At 45.1% G+C, this 22166-nt stretch overlaps 2 protein-coding genes across 4 annotated transcripts in view; both read left to right on the top strand.

The window, feature by feature from the left end:
* The first annotated feature begins 227 nt into the window (after positions 1-227).
* Positions 228-2400, top strand: LOC102653894. The gene is made up of 4 exons (XM_006563431.3): positions 228-444; positions 810-1155; positions 1238-1975; positions 2062-2400. The coding sequence occupies exons 2-4, from the start codon at positions 812-814 to the stop codon at positions 2327-2329; spliced, it is 1350 nt and encodes a 449-aa protein (XP_006563494.1). The 5' UTR covers positions 228-444; positions 810-811; the 3' UTR covers positions 2330-2400.
* Positions 2401-2685: 285 nt separating this feature from the next.
* Positions 2686-22166, top strand: part of LOC408528 (colorectal mutant cancer protein) — a 37370-nt gene continuing 17889 nt past the window's right edge. The window contains exons 1-3 of one of the 3 annotated variants that reach the window (XM_016916595.2): positions 2686-3532; positions 15801-16030; positions 16936-17072. In XM_016916595.2, coding sequence (XP_016772084.2) covers positions 3423-3532; positions 15801-16030; positions 16936-17072 — 477 coding nt within the window. In that variant the 5' untranslated portion in view covers positions 2686-3422. Of the gene's footprint in view, positions 3533-13131; positions 13230-15800; positions 16031-16935; positions 17073-22166 lie in introns of those variants that run through there. The other 2 variants (XR_001705674.2, XM_006563434.3) reach the window with 2 other exon arrangements.

Consider the following 22166-nt stretch of genomic DNA (forward strand, 5'->3'; position numbering starts at 1 on the left):
TGGCATAGAGGAGAATAATACTCGAATGTGTGTTCGTTCGATACATTTTCAATCGATCTTTCCATGTTGATCCTTTTCGCAGATGTATTAGCGGTTAGTGACGTAAGCCCAAGACCATGGACTGAGGTCGAATGCGTATTTCGGGCTGTGACACATAGTAGATATGTTTATGTCGACCCCTCTCTTTTCCGCCGACTCCCAACTCGCCCATCCTTTTTCCACCACCGGGCAAATGTATCATTGGTGAACATCAGGCCGAGCCGGCTCCCGGTAAACCTGCCTAACCGCTGTCAGTCACACAATTACGAAAGAATCGAAAAGTCTATCCCAGCCTCTTGACAATCGTTACACCTGTCAATAATAAAACAATATCGGTGATTTTAATTCAAATTAATTAATTCAAATTATCATAGCAAACTGGGAAACTTGTTGCGTTGCAAATTGGTGAGTATTTGTCAAAGTTTCTCCTCCTCGTTTCGTTAATTTTATCGAGAAATCTTGATATGACGTAATTTTCTTTAACATAGTTTACATAGACGAAATTAATCATTAAAGATGCAAATGCCGAATATACGTGCAATTTAGCTCTGTTTATCGATCCCTCCATAATCCAGCAGCTACGTCAACGATAAAATTGACATTCTGGCGTCGTACGCTTATCGATATGTTTGTGTATCTCTATCTTTCTAAAGAATTAACGTAATATTTAGCTTTTAATCGATCATGCAAATTTCACGCCGCAAATTTCACGCGATCTTCGTACGAAATTTTTCAATCGTGCACAACAATTGGACGTTATTTAATTTTAGCAATGGGGAGAAGCAAATCAACGGAACCGGAAGAATCCGTGATGGGTTTCAAGGATAAGCAAAAGGCCTTGGACACGCTGAAAGCTCTGGACGGCCGAGATATCAGTTATCAGTACCATGTGATTGCTAGTTTTGTGAGCCGCGCGAAAAGAACGTTGCAGATTACAAGGGACGAGGAAAAGCTGGCCAATATACGAGAAGCTTTGAAAGTGTTCGAGGATTGGCTCGCTAACTACAAAGAGAACAATCGCAGTAAAGAAAACCTCGCTTACTTGCCAATCGAGACTATAAAAGGCTTCAAGAGCCTTGCCAAAAAGTACGATGTTCTGGAGGAAGAATTCTATAAGTAACTATTACCAGATTTTCTTCTTCCTTTCCCTGCGAGTAATTTTCCTTTCGAAGTGATCGAGTGATCGCGTTTGTTTCAGCGCGTACAAAAAAGAGAAAGGTGACTACAAGGGTCTACGATCGGTTAAAATTCCGAGCGGGGAGACCACATGGGACATCGAGAGAAATCGAAACTTGAGGAAAATTATCGACAAGATCAAACAAGACCACGTGCAATGGTTCGAAACCGACGTTGGCGATTTTCGGGGGCTTCCAACTAAAGAGCACGTACAGTGCATCATGTTGGGCTACAGTCCAGAACCGAGCAAATTGAAGAAGCTCGTAGCACAGGTGGAGGAAAAGTTTGGATCTGAGAATAACGAGGATATGGAGATCGACGAGATCGATGTCAAGGGCAAGGCCAAGAAGAGGAAGCACGATAGCTCGTCCAGCGATGACGACAAGGACGAGGAACCGGAGAAAAAATCGAGACGTTCGACCGACGAGGAAAAGGCCGAAAAAGAGGAGAGCGGACTCGGTTTTAAAGATAAAGAGAAGGCTTTGCAGACTATCAAGTTACTGGAAGGTAGGGATCTAAATTATCAGTACCACGCGATCTCTGGCCTTGTGAAAAGAGCTGAGCGAGTGATATCGTGCACAAAGGACGAGCAAAAACTCAAGAACATAAAAGAAGCTGTGGAAGTGTTCGACAATTGGATTACGGATTTCAAGGTAAATGGCCGGGCAAAGATGAATTTCGATTATTTATCCGTTGATTTGGTACGATCCTACAAGCCGTTGGCGGACAAGTACAAAATCGAAGATAATGGATTTCTTAAGTGAGTCAATTTTCATCGAGATAATTTAATTTATTGAGAATTATTAAAATTTTTATCGGAAATTATTTTTTCGGTATACTTTGCAGAGCGTACGAAGAAGTGGATGGAGATTATAAGAAATTGAGAAACGTTCAAGTTCCAGATTCGAGTATTACCTGGGATATAGAGAGGAATAAGAATCTTCAAAATGTCGTAGATCGTGTCAAAGAACAAAAGAAATGGTTCGAGACGGATGGTGAGTTCGAAGATTTACCCACCGAAGGACACATTCGATGTATAATGTGGGCTTACAGTCACGATGCAGGTAAATTGAAAAAACTTTTGCCTACGTTAGCTGAAAAGTTAAAATCGTAAATCGTTATTATAAATATTATATTAATATAAATATATATATATGTGAAATTTATACTATTCTTAAGTTACCTCGTATGTACAAAAAAATTTAGCTGTATTTTTCTCTCAAAAAAATATTGGTAATAAACATAATTTATTTTTGATATTTCTCCCGTCTTTACGTTTACGTAATTTTTTAAATTATTCGTTTACTGGAAGATTCGTTACTTCATGTGGTGACATCTGACGGTGAAACTGGAACATGCCGTATGCCGGCTCACTACTATGGTCGCCATCTTTGTTTTTATCGTACGAAAATTTCAAGATGGCGCGAGCTGTCAAAGTTTTTTGACCGCGCAACGCTCAATCGATAGTTTTTATTGCCGTTATACGTCTCGCAAGGGTGGGTGAGTCTCGAGTCTCGAGTCCGGTTTTGAGGTTAGGGTTAGTGACTCAGTGACACTGGAAACGGCGGTTACAAGTTCTCATGTGTGCACAACGACACGGAAAAAACGAAACTGTCTTATCCTTTTCGATGATCCAGTGACAAGATAAACGCCTACGTGAAGTTGTGTTGTAAAATTTTAAAGAAATTCGTGCGTTAAAAATACATTAGCGAGAGAATGATGCGCGCACTTGTAGTTGATCTGTTTATACCTTATGTATCAGTAAAGTCTTTTGGAACAAGGGAATCTACATACTTTAAGCGGTCTAAAAATAGCCGTTGCTTCCACTGAGGTTCGTAGACCTTTTCATTCCTCGAACGTGATTGCGGAGGCGGTCGATGGTTTGAGTAGTATACATCTCTTGAAATCGATTAATGAATCGCGATGCAACACGTGACTTAACGATCCATCATGTTGCTCCTATGTGTTTGACGTGAGTTCAAAGACCCAAGAACGTCTCGTTGCCGAAATTCGAAAGATTTACGGTTGATTTTAATACGATAATTGTGTTCTGAAGGATGTACAACGAAAAAAGCTCGAGATGCGAGTAACGTTATAACCAATTTCTGAACGTGACGCTGGAGAAAACGTGAGAAAAGATGGACACGAAACAGCGGCATAGTGTGCTGATAGTTCGTTACAATGGATAAACAAAAGATAAAGTGAAAATGTCACAAACTGCGGATGCTGAAAGTGAAGCAGGCTCCATCTGCGACGAGGAACGCGTCAGGAAGCTGTTTCAAGCATGCGACGGCGACGGAGATGGTTTTATCGACAGGTGAGTCCTATCAATTTGCATATAAATTGTATTTTCTTCTATAAATATCGCGAAACAGTGAAACGCCCGAATAATCAATCGAATTTTAATATTAAAAACATTCTTAAAGCAGTAACACAGTTCGGAAATTTAAAACAAACACTTTTTCAAATAAAATGATTATCGTATAGATCTCGTATCATAAAATATTCGTTGGCAAAGTCGAATAGAAAAGTTTGCCGGTAACGCTGGCGCGCAATACGTACACATTTTAATTATTAGCTCGATTAATTAGCCATTCTGAATGCACCACGGTCGTGATATCGCGAATTAAACCGGGAATGCGAACTGTTTTCTCCACTACCGCCGGAATGAATAAACTTGCAAGATAATACAGTTACGGGATGTGCACGCGATGCAGCCACACGGTTTTTCATTAAACGTATAACCGTTTCCCCGATATTCAACCGTTTCCCCATTTCCCTCTGTTTCACCGTTCCTCTCATTCCTCCGTTCGTCCATTCTTCGAAACCCTATCGTTGCTGCCACTGCGACCTACACTATTCACCGCTTTTTAACGAAAATTAGCCGTCAATTCCTCGCTCGGATCCCGGCTGCCTACTACACCCCTGCGTTTCACATTCTTTTTCATTCAAAGCGAGGGAGTTTGTGCGTCAAAGTGCAGATCCGTCCGCATTCGCGACAAAAGGCAAACCGATGTCGGGTTAGAAACTTTGTTCCAAAAGTTTCCATTCCATAATTTCCAGACAATTACACGCTACTATGTTCTTGGTTGTAAACTAACCAGTTTAGATTGCATCAGAGTGCGTATTCATAGGAAAAAATATCACATCACAATAAATATATAATTCGTTTGGACACGTATATACATATCTAATTTCGGTTTAAAATTAATAAATTTTCCAAGAGGTTAAAAATTTTATCGCGAGTTTAAAAATAAAATATAGAATGGCTAGTTTATTATCTTGACGCAAGTGTTGCGTGGCGTGGCGAACGCGTATGTATAGACTCTTAGAAAAACATCCATGTTCAGAGACTATTGATATTTCATGCGTGGGCTGCTACTTTTCTTTCAACTATCCTTTCCATATTTTCATTTTTAAAAAGAAGAGAAAAGAGAAAACGCTATGATTTTTGCGTAAGAAACAACACTTGAAGTTTGAAAAATAATACACTCTCGTTCATTCCGATAGAAAACATTGAAATATAATATAATCAATTGTTATCCGTTACGATTAAACAAAATTCATCGGAGACACAAACTCGCATAAATTCTTATCGATAAAGTTAGCAATTATTTTTTATCATTCGAACTTGCGTTACAACTTCTCTTTAGTATCATTGCTTTGACAGTATGCATTAGCGTCACGATTTATCGAATTCAATCAGCGATCGTATCATAGAAACGATTCGCGATGTGAGTGCGCAATAAGTTTCTCAATTGTTTTTAACCATGCACCTATCTCTTGCGGTTAAGAACCTCTTTCCTCCCTCCCCCCTCTTCGTTACATCAATTTCCATACTATTAATAATTATTACCAACGGAATTGATTCGTTAACTAATCATGATTCATTCTTGATCATTATCGCGACTGCATTTCATGTATAATGTTAATAATAAAAAAAAAGAAAAAATTCTCGATCATTGTACGATGAAAGAGCATGGTATAGAGCAAAGGGAAATGTAAAAAGCATTTATTTTCGAGGCATCGGGATCCATTTTCATATCTTTGCCGAGGTCAGCTGTTGTCGAGGGGCAGAAGTGACTTTAGCCAATTAAACTCTCCGTCGCGAAGATGATATTCGAGCGTTCTCAAGCAATTTCCGTTGTATGCACAGACAGAGCGAGCGTTTCTATGCGTCGATAATAAAGGCTTTCTGTAATTCGAGGGGCTCGGAGCCGAGAAAGCCGGGACGAGATGGAAATAGGAGGGATGAGGAGGAAAAGGAAAAAAAGAAGGGAAAATGAAAGACGGAGAACGAAGGTGGGAAGAGTGGAGCGTTTTCGCGTTTCTCTGTGTGTAAAATTCACCATTCCTGTGCTCTGCCCTTGGAGAGATCGTTCTCTCGGTCCCGGAAGAGCTTCTCACCCTTCGACTTGTACTACTTCTAAATGCTCCCCCGAAACGTTTTCCCCCTTGTCTTACCTCGCGATTACCGCTTCCCCTTTCCACTTTGATATATCGTAGAAATAGGCAATAGGAATACGAATTCCCCGGAATTCTCAGCTTTCTACCTCCGCGATTTCCTTTTCATTTTTTCCTATTTTTCTTCTTCCCCTTCTTCTTCTTCGTCTTCGTCTTCGTCTTCTTTTTCTTTTTCCATGAATTAGTTTCACGGATCGATAACTTGGGAGATTATTCTGCGCGTCGAGCTACAGAAAATTCCACGCTACGAGATTGCAAGTGAAAATGAGCGGACGCCGGAGAGAGGTCGAATCAATATTCTCCATGGTTTTCGATCCTTCGCGGTATGTTAGCGGAATACGCGTACTATAATTTCCATGAATACTTCGTTAATAAAACGTATACGTTACGTAATACGGATATGAATATGTAGATAACGGAGCAAACCGAGCGAATAATCGAATTTCGGAGTAGCGTAAGTAAATGAAATATCTTAAAATACCTCGTAATAATTTTCGTCAATAACGAATTTCTCGATTCGAGAATCTGAACGGAGAGAAAGAAAAGTATGTAAGAGAAAGTTAGTTGAGATGCTCGCAAGGTGAGGAAAAAAAAAATATTAACCAAAGAATATAGTGTCGATCGTTCGACTTATCGGCTATAAGATTTTTCCCTAAATTTTCAAAAGGGTCCCGAGTGCGTTTTACGGCTCAATTTTCTCCGTTTCTCACTCATCCCACGTAAAGTATACGTGACTTAATTAAGCCCGCGGACTCTTCAAAGAGGAGGGTGCTTCAGGTTAAATTCGTTTCTATGGAGGAACACGCTAAACATTCTTTTCTCGAGTATCGCACACTGCCTTCCGTCCAAAGGATGTTACCCCGCGCATAATGCGCACACAATGCTACACAATGGTAAACTCTGGTCGAACAGGAGGAGACTAAGGAGTTGAAGAGGTGGCAGGCGACTGCCACCATTAGTCGAAGTTGAGGAGAGCGATATTTCCTTTCCTTTTCGAGATTCATTATTGTCCGTTTCTCCGCAGCCTCGTTAACCCTAGCCTGCCGGGATTCGTGTGTCCCGGCGAACCTCGCTGCCACGTCTCGTTGGCTTCGTAAGCTTCCGTATCTCCGCGCACCGGACTCCCCCTTTCGAAACTCGTGCACTACTTGGTGTGCATCCAGCCGGATGCAAACTCCTGAGATTGCGAACGAAACCGAACGCTCAAGTGCATACTTGCGCGACTTCCCTATGCGTCTTGCTCCTTCCCCACTTTACCCCAACTCCGTTCACTTTTTTTTTCCTTCTCGCTCGTTTTTCACTTCCTCCGCCCTTTATTTCTCTTATTTTCCCTCTCCTATCTTCTCTATTATTAACCCGCCTCTCATTTTCTCCGAGTTATTCTCCCTGAACTTCACTCCATTTTCGCCTCCTTTCACTTCCTCTCTTTCCTTCTTTTCTCAACTTTTCTCCTCCCTATTAACTCGTCCCTCGTTTCTTCTTGATCCTGAACTTCATTTCCACTTTCACTCTTCTTCACCTCTCTCTTCAACTCTGCTCTCTTTCCTTTCCTTTCCTTTTTTTCCAGTTCTTCCCCGGCCTTCTCCATTAACTCGTTCCTCATCTCCTTGACCCCGAACTTCACTTTATTTCCTCTCTCTCTTCCATCATCCCCTCCCCCCTTCGAAACGTCCGACGTAATTGTCTTTTACAATCGTCGTTACTTTTACTTTCTTAAAGGGGGAGTCGTGTCTTCTTCTCGGACCAATAAATCCACCCTTTACCTTTATTTTCCCTCTCTTCCTCCCCCTGTTCGGCTCAAACCTTAACCCTACCTTGCGCCTGCCTTTCCCCCTTGGACGTCTGGTTCAGGAAAGCAGTTTCGCGTAAATGCCCCTTGTTCGGGTTGCCGGTACACGTAGCCGAGGCCAAGATCAAACGATGCGGGGCGAATCGGCCGAGAAGAAGAGGCTCGTCTGGAGTGGGTAAAGCTCGTTACCGAAAAAAAAGAAAGGAAAAACGAGGTCTGCTCAAAGTCTGCGCGAGATGGAGAAGCTAGTAGTGCGATTAAAAGCGATGAAAGGAATCGTGCGTATATTTTTCTCTCCAGCCGATTTTTTCTCCTCCCTCCTCCGATTTAATTCGAAACGAGTAATTACGCGGTCAACTAATCGAGTTATTGGAGGGAGTGGCGTGGATTAGATCGAAATTAAATTTTTTTCCCCCTAGTTTTAACGGTTCGTTCGATTTTATTGCCACGGGATCGAACGCGGTTTTGCTTTCGCGGAAGTTCAAACACCCGAGATCTTATTGACTTGGGGCTTTAGACGTTCATTCTCAAAGGAGTAATTACTCCTGCATCAAATGCTCTCGTCTCTCCCTGCGTTATCGAAGATTTTCGACCGCGCCTCCTCCAAAGTTCCCGAATTCTGGAAACGTTTCCAGGAAACATTTCAATCTCTCGAGATATCTTCCCGTTTCACCACGTTGAGATCATCCATCCATGATATTTTATCGTTTCACTCTGTTCGCCCGAGATATTCAAAATTACGCACGCGTCTCAAAAATTGTCTTTTCCCAATATATTTTTTTCCTTATTTCAATTTTATTTTTTTAGATTATCGAGCCACCTCCTTCAAAGAGTTTTTCGAACATGGAATCGGATAAAATGTTTACGCGTCGCGGTTGGCAAAACCCTGTCCCCCAGAAACGTCTAGGGTGTCCTGGGGTTACGCGAAGGGTGATCGCGTTTTATGGCAAGTGACTCACACGACTCCGGGGCCCCTCCTTTCCGTTATGCCGTTACGATCATCCCAGTCTTTGCTCCGCGAGTTCGACTACGTCTCCACATCCCCCTCTAAAAAATTTCACTCCCAAACTGTTCTCCATTATTATTTTCGTAAAAATAAAAAGAATTTCTATTTTCGATCGGAATGGAATCTCAAACGAAAAGGCCCTCTTTGAAAGGGGGTTCGATTGTAATTAAGCATCTTAAGGTGATATCTCCTTGTATGGTTTACGAAACACAAGATCAATAACGCAGACATCTCCGTAAATAATCATATAGAAACGATTCCTTCTTATGCCACGCTCGTAAACATTGTGCGTGTATGTCGATAAAAATTTCTCGACCTTTCCGTTACTATAATTTAAACAATTAAACCTGTCGACCCTTGACACGCGCGATTAACCACGCGGTTCGTTCGTTTTTCACTTGCACGGGATATTCTTGACCTGCCCTGCGACTCGTGCACGCAATCTGCCGCGCTCAAATGCATCGAGAAATTGGAAATTCCGCGCGATACCACAAGGTTATCTACCCGGATAGGTGGATGCTCGGGTAAGAGAGTTATTCGACTCCGCGAGAAAACGCAATTTTCGTACACGATCGTGTAAGAAAGAAAAAGAATACGATTCGAAATTGTAATTGGTCTTTATCGTTTTATAGAGGGATGGAGGGATTGGACGCGACAATTTGGAATTTTTCATACGCGGCCGTCTGTGGAAACGGCATCGAAATCCCCTCGCCCCCCCCCCCCCTTTTTTAATTGGCCATTCGATAATTATCGAATTCCCGCACGGCTTTCCCAGCTTTTGCTTAATTACACGTCGCGCTTCAATCCCGTTGGACTTCATTTTTCCCAGTTGTTGTCGCACGCTCGATCCTCGTAATTTCGTTAGAGTTTAGGGTGCAGGCCTCGATTCTCCCGCGATAAATTCCAAAATCCCACGCCCTCTCCACTTATCGTTATTTACGTCTCTCCCTCTCTCTCTTTCTCTCTCTCGTACGAAACGTAAATCGAGAATTCACGGCTCCGTAATAAGCGTATTTTTCCGCAGCGGGGCGGGGAGGGGAGGGGAAAAAGAGCGGCCGTTCCGAATGACGATGAAAGAGCGGAGGGAAAAATTGGAAGGAAAATTGATAGGAATCGGGTTCGAGGCGTGACGAAGCTGTTAACTGATGATCGATATTGGCCCGAGTGAAATTCCACGGAAATTGACACGATCGTTGATTAGAGGAGCGATCCCTCCTCTCCTCCCCGCTCGCGGAACGTTTGCGAGAATGTTTGAAATTCTTTTTTCGTCTCGAAAATTTTTTTATTTTGGAGGGAGATCGATATAAAGGGGGAGAACCGGGGGCCGAGTTGAATTTCACGAGGCGAAACTCTCTTTTCAACGCTCGATAAAGTATTCGATCGTCGAGTTAAAAGTGCGTGGAGCCGTTACACGGTGTCGAATATATATATATATATCGAAACGCCCGTTTCACGCCCGTTAACGATCGGAAACGTACATCGTCGCAACATCGGCCGACGAGCTAACAATTAACCCCCGGACTCGCATCAACCTCTTCATCCAACTCGACCGCTTTCCAACCCTCCCTCCCTCTTTCTCTTTCTCTCCCTTTTATTTCTCCGTCCATCTCTCGATTCGTCGTTGATTACACGAAATCGAAACCCCCCCTGGAAAAAGAGAGGGAAAGAGAAAAGAAAAGGATAGGTTGGAGAGGGAAAGAGATTACACGGTGGATAAGGGAGGACAAAGGACAGAGTTGCGAGGCGCGTGTTGGGGCGGCTGTGCGTTTCTCTCCCGGTGAAAACACGGCATTAGGTAATGTTTCGTTTCTCCGCGTTTTTTCCTCCCTTTCACGTGGCGGAAGCTCCGCGAGCCCCTTCCTCCTCCTCCTCCTCCTCCTCATCCACGCCTTGGGCCCCTTTTTGTTTTTAACGATGGACCTATTCTGGCGTATCCAGCGGGGAACGGCGAGGCATCTGAAAAGGGAGGATCGCCCGAAGGAAACGCGAGCCCTTTTATGCACGCGCTTCAAGGCCGAATGTACGAATGAAATAGAGCGGAACGCGTTTAACGCGAAATACCCGTGTCGCTTTTCACCGATTCCAACCCTTTTTTTCTCTCTCTCTCTCTTCTGTTCCTTCGGTTTTTCGCCATTTTTCCCTCCGTATCGAGTGGGTGTAGCAACCTCGACCTCGCCTCCACGGCCTCCACTCGCCCGGGTCAAGGGGAGGATGAGAATCAACTCTGTTCTTGAAACTTTTTATTAAAGGATAAACGCGTACCTCTCTCTTTCTGTTTCTCGCGATTCCATTGATCGTCTACTCGAATCTATGCAAATTAACGAGCTTCTGAACAAGCAAAATTCTTTCTCCAACCCCTTTTCATTCTTGTTAAATTTTATTTTTACTATTACTACTGATATAGATCGTGTCACGTGATTAGAATATCTTAAACGAATCGTGAAAACAACAATATCCTGTCGAAGGGATGATTGGCATCCCGATCCGGTTGGCATCGGTTTCGCGCTGGCCAGCAACGAGGGGACGCTGATTGGATCGGTTAGCTGCATTGTACATTGCTTCTCTGTAAACCCCAACCCGCTGTGACGTTCACGTGACGAAGAGAACAAGGTTCAAGGAGGGTACGAACGAGTTCGTAACGGGTCTCCTCGTCAATCCACTTATTACGTCCACTTTAGAAGGAAGAAGACGGTTTCGTCGCCGCATTATGGAAATCGTTTCACTCGTGGAAGAAAGGAAACGTTATCTTCGATCCATTTTCGCAGCCAGAATTTCTCGTCGCCCTCCTTTTTTCTTTTTTTTTTCTTATCACTTCACCTCGATTACAACGAGATAAAGAAATCCGCAGAGCAGCAATCGGTCCGATTTTGGAAAGATTTGGCCGAAGGTGGTTTTGTTGAACGGAAGGAAGGCTGGAAGAGGAAAGTTGAAAATAAAAGTGGCGATTCGAGCGGGTGGGTAACAAGGGCGGGCCCTTAACGAGATCACACGTGCACACGGGGCGAGGCTTGGAAATTGGATTTTCGTCCAATCACGCCGTGTACCTGGAGACTCGTTTCTCCACTGGTCATCCTGCGAGCTTCATATCCGAGCTAGCTTAACTCGAAATTTTTCTCCACCGACGTCTGGTCGCCCCGCGTGAAAATCCATCATTCTCCTAATCTTAATCCTCCGTTCACGAATACACCTGTGCTTTTATTTAGAGTTACACAATTTTTATAACTTTTATACCTCGCTTTTACGCCTTGCTATTCTCATTGAACTAGGTTCAAGTGTCTCGTGGCTCGTGTTACTCGATGAGTGGGAAAAATCCACTCTCGTGGATCATTGCGTAACGAGAACGAAACGTCGATTCGTCGAAAACAGGGAAATCCGCGGTTTCTCTCAACCGCGTTTCCTGATCGCCATTTATACATTGCTCGCGCGGAGACATGGGCCGGCCGGATGCACAATGGTGCGAACTGAAAATTAGCCGGTGCCGGATCCGTTTCCACTTTCGACGCACAATGCAAGTGAGTGAAAATGCACGCGGTGTCAATGACTCTGAGGCGCGATTCCTCCTTCGCCGGTTCCTCGTTCGTTGCACCCTGCATCGAACACCGCTGTTTGCTTTTCTAACGCGTCTCTCTTTGTCTTCCTAGAAACGGTTATCTCTCGTTCCACCCGCTTCCTTCCTCCCGGATCCCCGATTATATCCTTATCGATTCGAACTTCCATTATTCCCCTCCCTCCTCGCTCCTCCTCTTCATCGACGTACTTTTCGAATCTTCGAGCGAGATCCGTAAAATCGTTAACTCGATATCGAATCGCGCCATTGTTGGATACGCAGCGTAGGCGTGGCTGGCCTCGTTCAAATTTCCTCCATCCGCGTAATTTTCAGATTGAAAATCGTCAAATTTCTTCCCGATATCTGGATATTTAAAATTACTCTCGAAAGGGCGAGGCGTGCGTGCGTGGGTTTTTATCGAATCCTTATCGAATATCCTTCCTTCGATCGATACGATTACCGTTATTCCGTTTCTCGGGGAAATAGAACTTGGAAATTGTCCTTCCTTTTCTCTCTGCGGCGAAAAGAAAAGGGCAAAATCGGGCCCCTCCGTTTCGTACGGCCGGCCACCGTTCAACGGTCAATTTACCATTTCGATCCGTGGTTTCGAAGCCGCTGCCGTGAATCCCCCTCCCTCGAATTATCCTCCTCGCCGATTAACCAGACCGTAAAATCGTCAACTTTGTTACGATTATCCGAGCCCGCTCATTCTCACAGTGCTCGATCGAGAGTAATCTCGAGACGAACTGGTCTCGAGGAATTCTCCGGATCCGATCCCGGGTGCAGGTGAGACGACGAGCCTATACGTGTGTGTGTGTGTGCGTGCGCGCGCGTTTAAAATAAAGCCGCGTGTCAGCCGTAAAACCGCACACGGGACATCGAGTGACACGCATCGCGGTGGATTAAGTCGCGTTTCGTTTCACGCTCGCGAGCAACCGCGTCTTCCTCCGTCTTCCTCCGCCCTTTTTTCCCTCCTCGTTTCGCGTCGCAAGTGGAACCGCGATGCGGCACAGGCCGCGTGCAGTGGCACTCGTCGCATCGCTTCGGCCGGACCTTCGAACCGTGTCCGATTGCGCGTGTCATCGGTCGGGATCGGCCCACGCCTGCCCGCCCGCCCGCGGGAGAATGATGGAGTCGTTGAAAACCTGGGAATCCAGAACCTTGGAGAGGCTCTCGTTTCGCAAATTCAAAAGGAAAATCTCCAGGTGGTACGTATATCTCCGCGAATGTAACTTTTTCATCGAACGCGAGGATAATTGGCGAGGAATAGGCTTTCCATTTTCCATGAAAATTGCAAGGGACGTAGAGTACAACGATCTTGAACTCGTAATCCTGGTCCAAGAATTTGGATTAGAAAGTTTTCCCTCCGTTTTTTTCCCTCGATTTCGAGCGCAATTTTGTGCATAATTCGCAAACTGAAGATACCAAGTCTCGAAATATCGCGTGTCGCTCCCCTTTTCGCGATAAAATGCAAGGCCTCGTGGCGCGAGATAATCCGGTCGCTGGACGGGAAACCGGCTGCGCGGGCGGAAAGAAGAATCAGAAACCGAGCGGCTGAAAACGATCAATTATCGGCTCCTCCCGTTTGGGTCAAGAACCGCTATTTAACTTATTCATCTCGTATCGCGCAGACGAAACAGCAGTAACGATCGACTCGTCTCGATCCGAAATTAGCTCGATGATTCCCTTTCTCGAAGACCATTCTGATCGAAAAGCAGGATGGAACCGGTTGATTGGAAGGATTCTTCGAAGTCTCGAAGAAACTAGGATCGCTTCGATTTAAAATCGGAGCGAGATGGAATTGGCGGCTTTCGCTCGGGACGATTTTACGATTGTCGAGGTAAACGGCGCGTAACAGGTTCTCGCCGTTAACCCAAATCCCCCTTTCGCGAAATTCAGCGTCTTGTAAGCGCATCCGACTCACGGAACATCTCGAGCGCTCGAATGCGATCTTGAGCAGCCCGTGGCGAGCACCTCGGAGGAAAATCGGTTGAATGGGATTGAAGAGGCAGCGGAGGTTACTGAATGGCGCTCGAACCGATGCGCTCGACTCCCCGTCAATTACATAATGCTTACGCATTGATCGCGTCCCGTTAATCACGACCGGATCTCCGCGTCGACGGTCTCCCCCCTTTTTTTTTTGTTTGTTTTTCTCTTCTTTTTTTTTTTTTTTTGTTTCGTCATCCTTTTGATTGCAATTTCACTCGCCTCTTCGCCTTCAGCATCCATTCCACGATGAATACGATCGAGTGTGAAACGAGGATCTTTTTTTTTTTTTTCACTTTTTTCATTTTTTTATTTTTCCAAGACTCCTCCGTTGAACGAAAGTTGATTAAAATTGCGTGGTGTATATATATATATAGATATATGTGTGTGCGTGTATAGCAGGTGTAGTGAATAGAAAGGCGAGCAAAGATGCGGCTGTCGAGGAAATAATAAAGCTTCTCCATTTTGCAGAGCGATGCAATTCCTCCGCACGCCTCTCCTCTCTCTCTCTCTCTCCCCCTTCCCTCCCCTGCCTCTCTTCGAGGCACGCGTTCTCGCGTTTCACACGTGCTTGAGCAAACACAGAGGCGCGCGGAATTAGATGAACCATCCGTGTTATCCGATCGGCGTCTTCCTTCCCGAAAAATAGCGAAAAGTTTCATCGCGGAACCGAAGGAAGAGGAAAGTTTCCCCGAGAAAGTTTCTCGCCACCATCCTCGCCTCCTTATCCGTCCTTCCCCTACCCATCCCATCTCGAGAATTTTCTTCCTTCTCCCTTCTCAAGAATCCTCGCGAGCGAGTGAATCGTGCGAGTATTCTTAAAGTGGATGGACGCAAGAAGAAACGAGAGAGACAATTCTTCGAGAAGATATATTCGTTATAAAAAAAGAAAATTGTAAAATTCCATTCGAATTGCCACGCTGTTGCCAATTGTTGAAAAATTGTTACGCCTCCGTATCTGGATTCCAATCCTGCGTATCCGGACCACGCCTTTTAACTCGATTCGCGACAAAAGACACGACGTTCACGGATGGAGGGAGAAAGAGAAAGAGAGAGAGAGAGGAGGGAGGGGGCTCTTTTAACGATTTTCTCCGAATGTCCGTGTTCCACGGCTCCGTGCTGAATCTTTAATTTCCCGCGTATCGATCGCGTGTCCGTCTTCCGCGTGATTTCCAAGCGTTCCCGCCGCGGTGACGTTTTAATCGCGCCTCGCCGATACTCCATCGCGCTGTCGAGCAAAATTAAGGGGGTCCCGCCATCCGACAGACATCCGGACACCGCGAACGCGAGACGTGGATACGGTTTATGAGCGTGGCGATTTTAATTAAGTAAGCTTAAACGGTGAGAGCGTGCCGTCTCGTCTCCGTTTCCGCCTCTCTCTCTCTCTCTTTTTGTGTATACGTGCGTCGTCCTCGCGCGACGCTTCTTTAATCTCGCGAACGTCCGGCCGGGTGTCGCGATCCGCGAGCATTATCTTCCATCTATGAATTATTCAGGGAATAAATTATTCATGGGTCGAGATCGTAGTGTTCCGCCGTTAGTTTCAACGGGTACGCGAAAAACAGATGACTCGAATCCGAGCCGGGTCAGCGATTTGACGTTAATGAGGACCGATGTGGCAAACTGTGGGGACGAATGGAAGAAGAAAAGGATGATCGAAGAAAACTCGAATCGTTATATATATACATTCTTTTTTATCCTCTATGGATTTGCGTTCTTTTTTCTTTGATTACAAAGAATCTGGAAAACAGGTCGAGTCGAGGCTATTTTTCCTGTTTTTTTTTAATTTTCAGTCAGGATCTGCTGACGGTGTGCAGGGAACTGAATCTGGAGAATTCGGTGGAGGAGTTAATGAGAGAATTGGGGGCGGACGAGCACGGTCGCATTTCCTATCAAGAGTTCCTGAGGTGCCGGTTGGCCCTACGACCGGAGATCGAGGCCCTCAGGTCCGGCAAGCACAGAACTAGCCCCCATCACACGCACACGCCCGAATACTTGCCGACGAGCAGCGACAACAGCCTCGGTGAGTATCTTTCTTCCTCGAATCAGAGCCATTTTTTCCGTCTCGATCGTTCCCAGAGAGGAGAACGATTCTCGATCCTGATTTACCACTTCGATTTAGATTTTAAAGCGTGAATTTCGGGTGATACGTTGTTTCGTTCGTGTTCAGGTACCAGCCTCGGTGAGTATCTTTCTTTCCTCGAACCAGAGCCATTTTCGTTTTGATCGTTTCCAGGGAGTAGAACGATTCTCGATCGGCCCTGATTCCGATTTAGATTTTAAAACGTGAATTTTGTGACATTGTTCAGGTGTAGTATTTTTTTTTTCACGATCCTCAAATCAGAACCATTTTCATTTCGATCGTTTCCAAAGAGGAGAACGATTCTCGATCGGCTCTGATTCCGATTTAGATTTTAAAGCGTGAATTTTGGGTGATACGTTGTTCAGGTATCAGCCTCGACAAGTATTTTTTCAGTATTTTGATCCTCGAATCAGAGCCATTCTCGATCGTTCCCAGAGAGGAGAACGATTCTTAATCGACCCTGATTCCGATTTAGATTTTAAAGCGCGAATTTTGGGTGATACGTTGTTCAAGTACCAGCCTTGGTGAGTATCTTTCTTTCACGATCCTCGAATCATTTTCGTCTCGGTCATTTCCAGGGAGTAGAACGATTCTCGATCAGCCCTGATTCCGATTTCCCGATCCAGATTTTAAAGCGTGAATTTTGGGTGATACGTTGTTCAGGTACCAGCCTCGATGAGTATCCTTTTTTCACGGTCCTCGAACCAGAGTCATTTTCGTCTCGATCGTTCCCAGGAGAAGAACGACACGCGACAGTTTTCGATCTCGCTGATTTACCACTCAGATTTCAATTTAGATTTTACAGCGTGAATTTCGGGTGTTACGTTTGCTCCGTTTGTGTTCAGGTACCATATCCGGGCGGCATGAACGCTGGGAGTTCGATAGCGGGGCGCGCGACCTCTCGCCGGAGCCGCACACTCTGCAGAAACTGGTGGAAGCTGCCGCGGGAGGGACTGGCAACATGCTGGACCTGGCAAACAAGGTGAGCGATTAAAACGCACGCCCCCCCCTCCTGTCTCGAGCTTCGGCTTATCGAATCGAGAGACCCTGCGCTCCTCCTCGTTCGAGTAATAAGCGGATGGAAAATTTATAGTCGCGAGAGATGGCGATCACTAGCGGCGGCGAAATTATTCCATTTGGCGTTGATGGATGTCGAGTACTCTCTTTCTCTCGAGCGAGTACGAGAGAGAGAGAGAGAAAAAAAGGGAAAGAAACGATTTCAAAGGAGCCTCCTAAGCCTTTACAGAGGCGCGATGGCGCGGCGCGAAACTGCCAAGTGCGAATTACCCCCCTCGTAGACCGGCAACCGAGTTCCCCGAGTTGGAAAAACGCTACATCTTTCAGTTCCTTCCCGTCCGTGTATTATTCCTTTTTTATTTCCCTCGATTGACCGCAGTTGATCGCTGCTTTAATCTCCGCGATTCGAGGCATATCCGATTCACCCATCGATCGATAATTATACCTTCGACGTGCGTAAAAGACTCTGAAAGATCTTTATCGATGTAAATTTTATTATATATATACTTGTAACGATTTCTCTTGATATCTCTCGAAAATGAACATTCTCCTATTGTGAATATCTTTCTCTCTTTTTGGCGAGATAAATTCGGCATATAAAACTCGTTCCATTTTCGTGGGAATCAATAACGGCATGGCATTCGTTTAGATACGAATGTTATTTTAAAACTTGCGCGTGCAATTGCGATGCATTTTTCTCTTGAGGTTATCTCTATAAGACGATGCGTTTCGAAGAGGGGAGGATTCTCTCGAAGGGGAGAGGAGGGAGGGAAGGAGAGAGAGAGAGAGAATAAAAGTCGGTCGAATTCCAAGGCGGTGAGGAATTATCGCGGCCCGTCGCGGCGATCGCAGGAAGGAAACGATGAAACGGTGGGGGAGAGGGAAGGCGCGGAGAATGGCACAAGGCATTTACTGCCTATAAATAACCGTTATTACATAGTGCATTACCACACCGAAAAAGCGAGAAGGCAAGAGCAAACGTTTAGCCAGCTGCGCGGAGGTGAGGCATAGCAACCTCGCAGTACTTTGAAGAAAGGAATCTCTCTCTCTTTCTTTCTCTCTCCGCCAGATGGAACGATGGTTGAAACGTGGCCGGCCATGAAACACAACCGATGACTACCGACTCTCAAACTATCCCTCCAACCGAATCCCTCCTCCTCCTCCTCGGTCAACAATTTCCGATCTTTTTCCCAATTTATTCTTTTCCCAAGCATTTTTATGCCAAGCCTGATTCTTTCACACGAAGGGAATTTGAACACGTGTCTGATGTATTTGAATATATTCTATTTGAACAAGAGGGTTAATTGTACGAGGTTGTAAGCATGAAAAAACGATCGTTAATTATTAATATTCGTATGCAAGGTGAAAAAGAATTTTTATATAAAGACGCGTTTCGGTTGGCGCGCTCTGTTATGGGAAGAAAATATAAAAGAATGAAACATTTTGTAATTGGAAATACAAATTATCCCTGCAAATTAAGTAAATGAGTGCTAATTGGATGAAAAATCGTAGGAGTAAAAGTAGGTGGATTCCAATTATACGGATGGAATTTTGCTGTATATTCAAAAGTATAACGAAGAATTTTAATTATTTTTCACGGTAAATAAACAATTTAATTAGAGGATAAGCTTCGAAAATTTCCTTCGTAATTGGTCCTAAATTCTCTCCCTAAATAGAGCATCATCCCGTTACTTGGACGGAGCATTGGAAGCATCGAGTTTCCTCGACAAAAGTCGTTCGAGCGGCCATCGGTTTCGATTACCTTTCCGGCCTGCCCTTATCTTCCGCGACCATTTGCATGATTACGCCAACAAGAGCTTCTTCCAATCATGGATCACGCTCCGTTTACGGTGAGCGAGCCAGAGATACGAATTTTCGACAATTTTTCGCGCGCGCGAATACCAACGATCCCTCTAATGTTATCCAACCCTCCCCTCCGCGGAATTTCCATGGAAATAGAACACTGACCGCAGAGACAGAGGCAGGCAGCGACGGTGTCGGGTAAACGCAACGTTGCATGGTCAATTCCGTTCCCCGTCCACATGCGAAAACGCGTAACGAGCCGATCGAAACTGCTGGCGGAAATTAATTTGAGCGGCCGTCCTTTGCCCGATTTTCTATGATCCTACTAATTCGAATTATCCGGACCGAGATAAGGGGACGAGTGTATGATTTGCGCTCCACTGAATTTCGTATCGGTGAATAAATTTTATCCCCTCGATGCAATTTTACTTCCTAAAATAGTAATTCTCGATACTAGGAAGGAAAGTGTTTTCTTTTTTTTTTTTTTTTTAACGATTGAAAGGAAAAGTAGATTTAGAAAGAGATGCGTTTATCCTAAATCTGTCGATGACACGTTTCGGGACTACGATACGCGTAAACACGTATCGATTTTGCATAAATCGAGGGCAACGACGTCGATGGGTTTTTCCATCGGGTAATGGAAACCACCGAAATATCTTTCGGCGGTGAAACCGTGAAAAACGCGATTTTCCTCCTATCTAGATCTCGCTCATCCGAATAAACCTCTCTCTCTCTCTCTCGTTGGAGACGATATTCCTCCATGGCCCGGTTGCGAGATAGAGCTCGGTAGCGAAACTTGCGGTAAACTACGAAATGCACTTTGCCAGTGGCGTGGTGGCGCTAACAAACGACTCGGAAGTCCTCCTGGTTTTCCTGCCTGAGATTTAACTCCCCGGCCAAATCTCCTACTCCTTTTTTCCCGCTCGTTCTCCAGCCGCGTATTCCAGACGCGGCGCGCATCAAAAGTTGAGCGCCAATAGGAGGAAAGCCGGAATCGATCCTCGCCAACCCCGTGAAATCTCATCTCATCCCTCAAGACACTTTGTCACGCCCGGAAGCGCGTGTTCCCGGAAAACGCGAGCTCCTCTCTGCCTTCGTCTTTCGACCATTCCCTTTTCCCTGACGTATCCGCCAATCCTCTCGACTGACCTATTTCCACCGATCGATCATTCCCCTTCGAGAAAGAAAGGCCAGACTTTCCATCCTTCTCGCGCGAGAAGAAATTTTTCCGTCCCCGTTCCGTTGTGGAGATAAAGGTACCGATAACTCGAGGAAACAAGTTTCGCGAGGAAGTTTTTCGGTTTGTTCCCGTGATGCGATCTCGGTATGCGAATTATGCGGCCTCGTGTGCGATCCCAGATAAACCAAACACGGCTTATTACCGATACGACAGATTGAATTAAGCGGCGTACGATTATGGTGCGCTTTGTATCCGTTATCGCTGGCCCTCCCCTTCCCCCACACGAGGTACACGGAACGGGGCAAAGATTCGACCAGGAACAATAGCGTATCGAACGTGTAATCTTATATCGTGGGTATCGTCCCCAACAAGGGTTGATAACTTTCACGAAAGGCTATTTGGGAAGGGGGAGGGGTCATTGGTCGATAACTCTTCCCAAGAAGAGTCTCTCGTTATCAAACTTTCTCCTCCTTTCTTCTTCGCCCATCTCCTCTCCTTATTCGTATAAATAACAAACGTTTTTGAAGAACTTTTCGAAAAAAAGTTCCAAGCTTGATCTTTCACTTCTCGACCACACGTTGCTAATCCGGGACGGTTTTCCGCGCAAATCAATTTGCAACGTTTACCGAACGGTCTAAACGGTATCGATCGCAGCAAGAACAACGTGTTGTTCCCTCGGTGTCTGCCGCCAGCGTGGAATCGCCAATAAAAATCTATCTCTCCGTTTCATCGGATCGCCGTGTACGAATGGCGTCCATGCTTTCCTCGTTACTTTCCATTACTCGCCTGCCTTCGGTTTTTCCTCCTCGGAAATATTTACTTCCTGTCTCGAGAATTTCATCCAATACGCTCGAAGGGACGACGAATTCTTCGGGAAGGGAATCGCGACGCAATAAAGACGCCGCGCGAAGTATCCACGCGCGAGACGCTTTATTATATCGAAATTAACGAGAATTTTTATTTCTCTTATTAAAAGCCTCGCCTGTTTACCTTCCTCTACACCTACTCGATTTTCCTACGCAAATTCTCGTAAATTCGCTTTTTTCCCAAGGACGTTCCAAACGAATCTCGAATTCGAATCCTACCTCTTTGATTTACGAGCGAAAGGTATGTAGGGGAATTTAATACGCGAGATTAAATGATAATTATTATCTTGAGTTATGGATTTATTATTCCTACGAAAAGTGAATCTTTCTTCTCTCTTTCTCTGTGAGAAAGGTTCGCGTTAATTGAAGAAATTAGCAAAGTTAATTAAGAAACCGCGGTCTATCCTCCTAATTGCTACTACGCAATCGTTCACCGATCTTTTCTCTCTCTCCTAATTGAGATCCCCAAATTTGCATATCGTCGCAAAGTTTCCCCGGTGTAGAAATCTGGATCGATCATCGAACCATCAACCAAATCGTCCATTTTGTGCTAAAATAATTTCTCATATTTTTGCTCGAAACGAACAAATGTACGATGGAAACGACTAACCCGTTTTACTAAGAACCGTTTAACATAGACGTGGACAAATATTACGAATTGGCAAACAGGTGTGGCACGACGCCATTAAAGGATAAGGAGTTCTTCTCGACAGCAAATATGGACGGAGGAGGAGGGGGGGAGGGACAGCGTACACGGAGAGAGGAGAAAAAGCGTTTTCAAAAAGTGTGAAACAAGTTCGTGAAACGTAGTTTCCCAGATCAGAAGGAAGAGGCGAGCTCGGGGGATCATTTATCAAGTGGATCTCGACGTCTCTCGCAATTAGAGAGAGGAGGGGGGGAGGGAATCCTTGCTGCGTTTGGAAGTGGACGTGATCGGCGTTCCTTCGTAATTATGTCAGATACAAGTTCCACATCGTTTGCCTTTAAACGGCGATCACCGCCGGCTCAACCGCTCCTAATGGAATCGTTTCGGCGCAATCCGCGATCCCTTATTTCTGTTAATCGAACAGAGTCATTAGCCGATCACAGGCACGCCGGTGATTTTCACACTTCCTGCCAATAAATAATCCCTGTCCAATGGCGCGGTGTATATCGCGACGCGATAAACGATTCCGGGATCGGTATCGATAAGAAGGTCCGCAAAAGGTCC

This window comes from Apis mellifera, linkage group LG15 (genome assembly GCF_003254395.2).
Source record: "Apis mellifera strain DH4 linkage group LG15, Amel_HAv3.1, whole genome shotgun sequence".
NCBI classification, from domain to species: domain Eukaryota; kingdom Metazoa; phylum Arthropoda; class Insecta; order Hymenoptera; family Apidae; genus Apis; species Apis mellifera.

Bases quoted from the DNA above. Each gene is read 5' to 3' on its own strand.
- LOC102653894 (XM_006563431.3), top strand. From the start codon at position 812: ATGGGGAGAAGCAAATCAACGGAACCGGAAGAATCCGTGATGGGTTTC. The intron at 1,156-1,237 runs GTAACTATTACC...CGTTTGTTTCAG, and splicing joins CTGGAGGAAGAATTCTATAA to CGCGTACAAAAAAGAGAAAG. The intron at 1,976-2,061 runs GTGAGTCAATTT...TATACTTTGCAG, and splicing joins GAAGATAATGGATTTCTTAA to AGCGTACGAAGAAGTGGATG.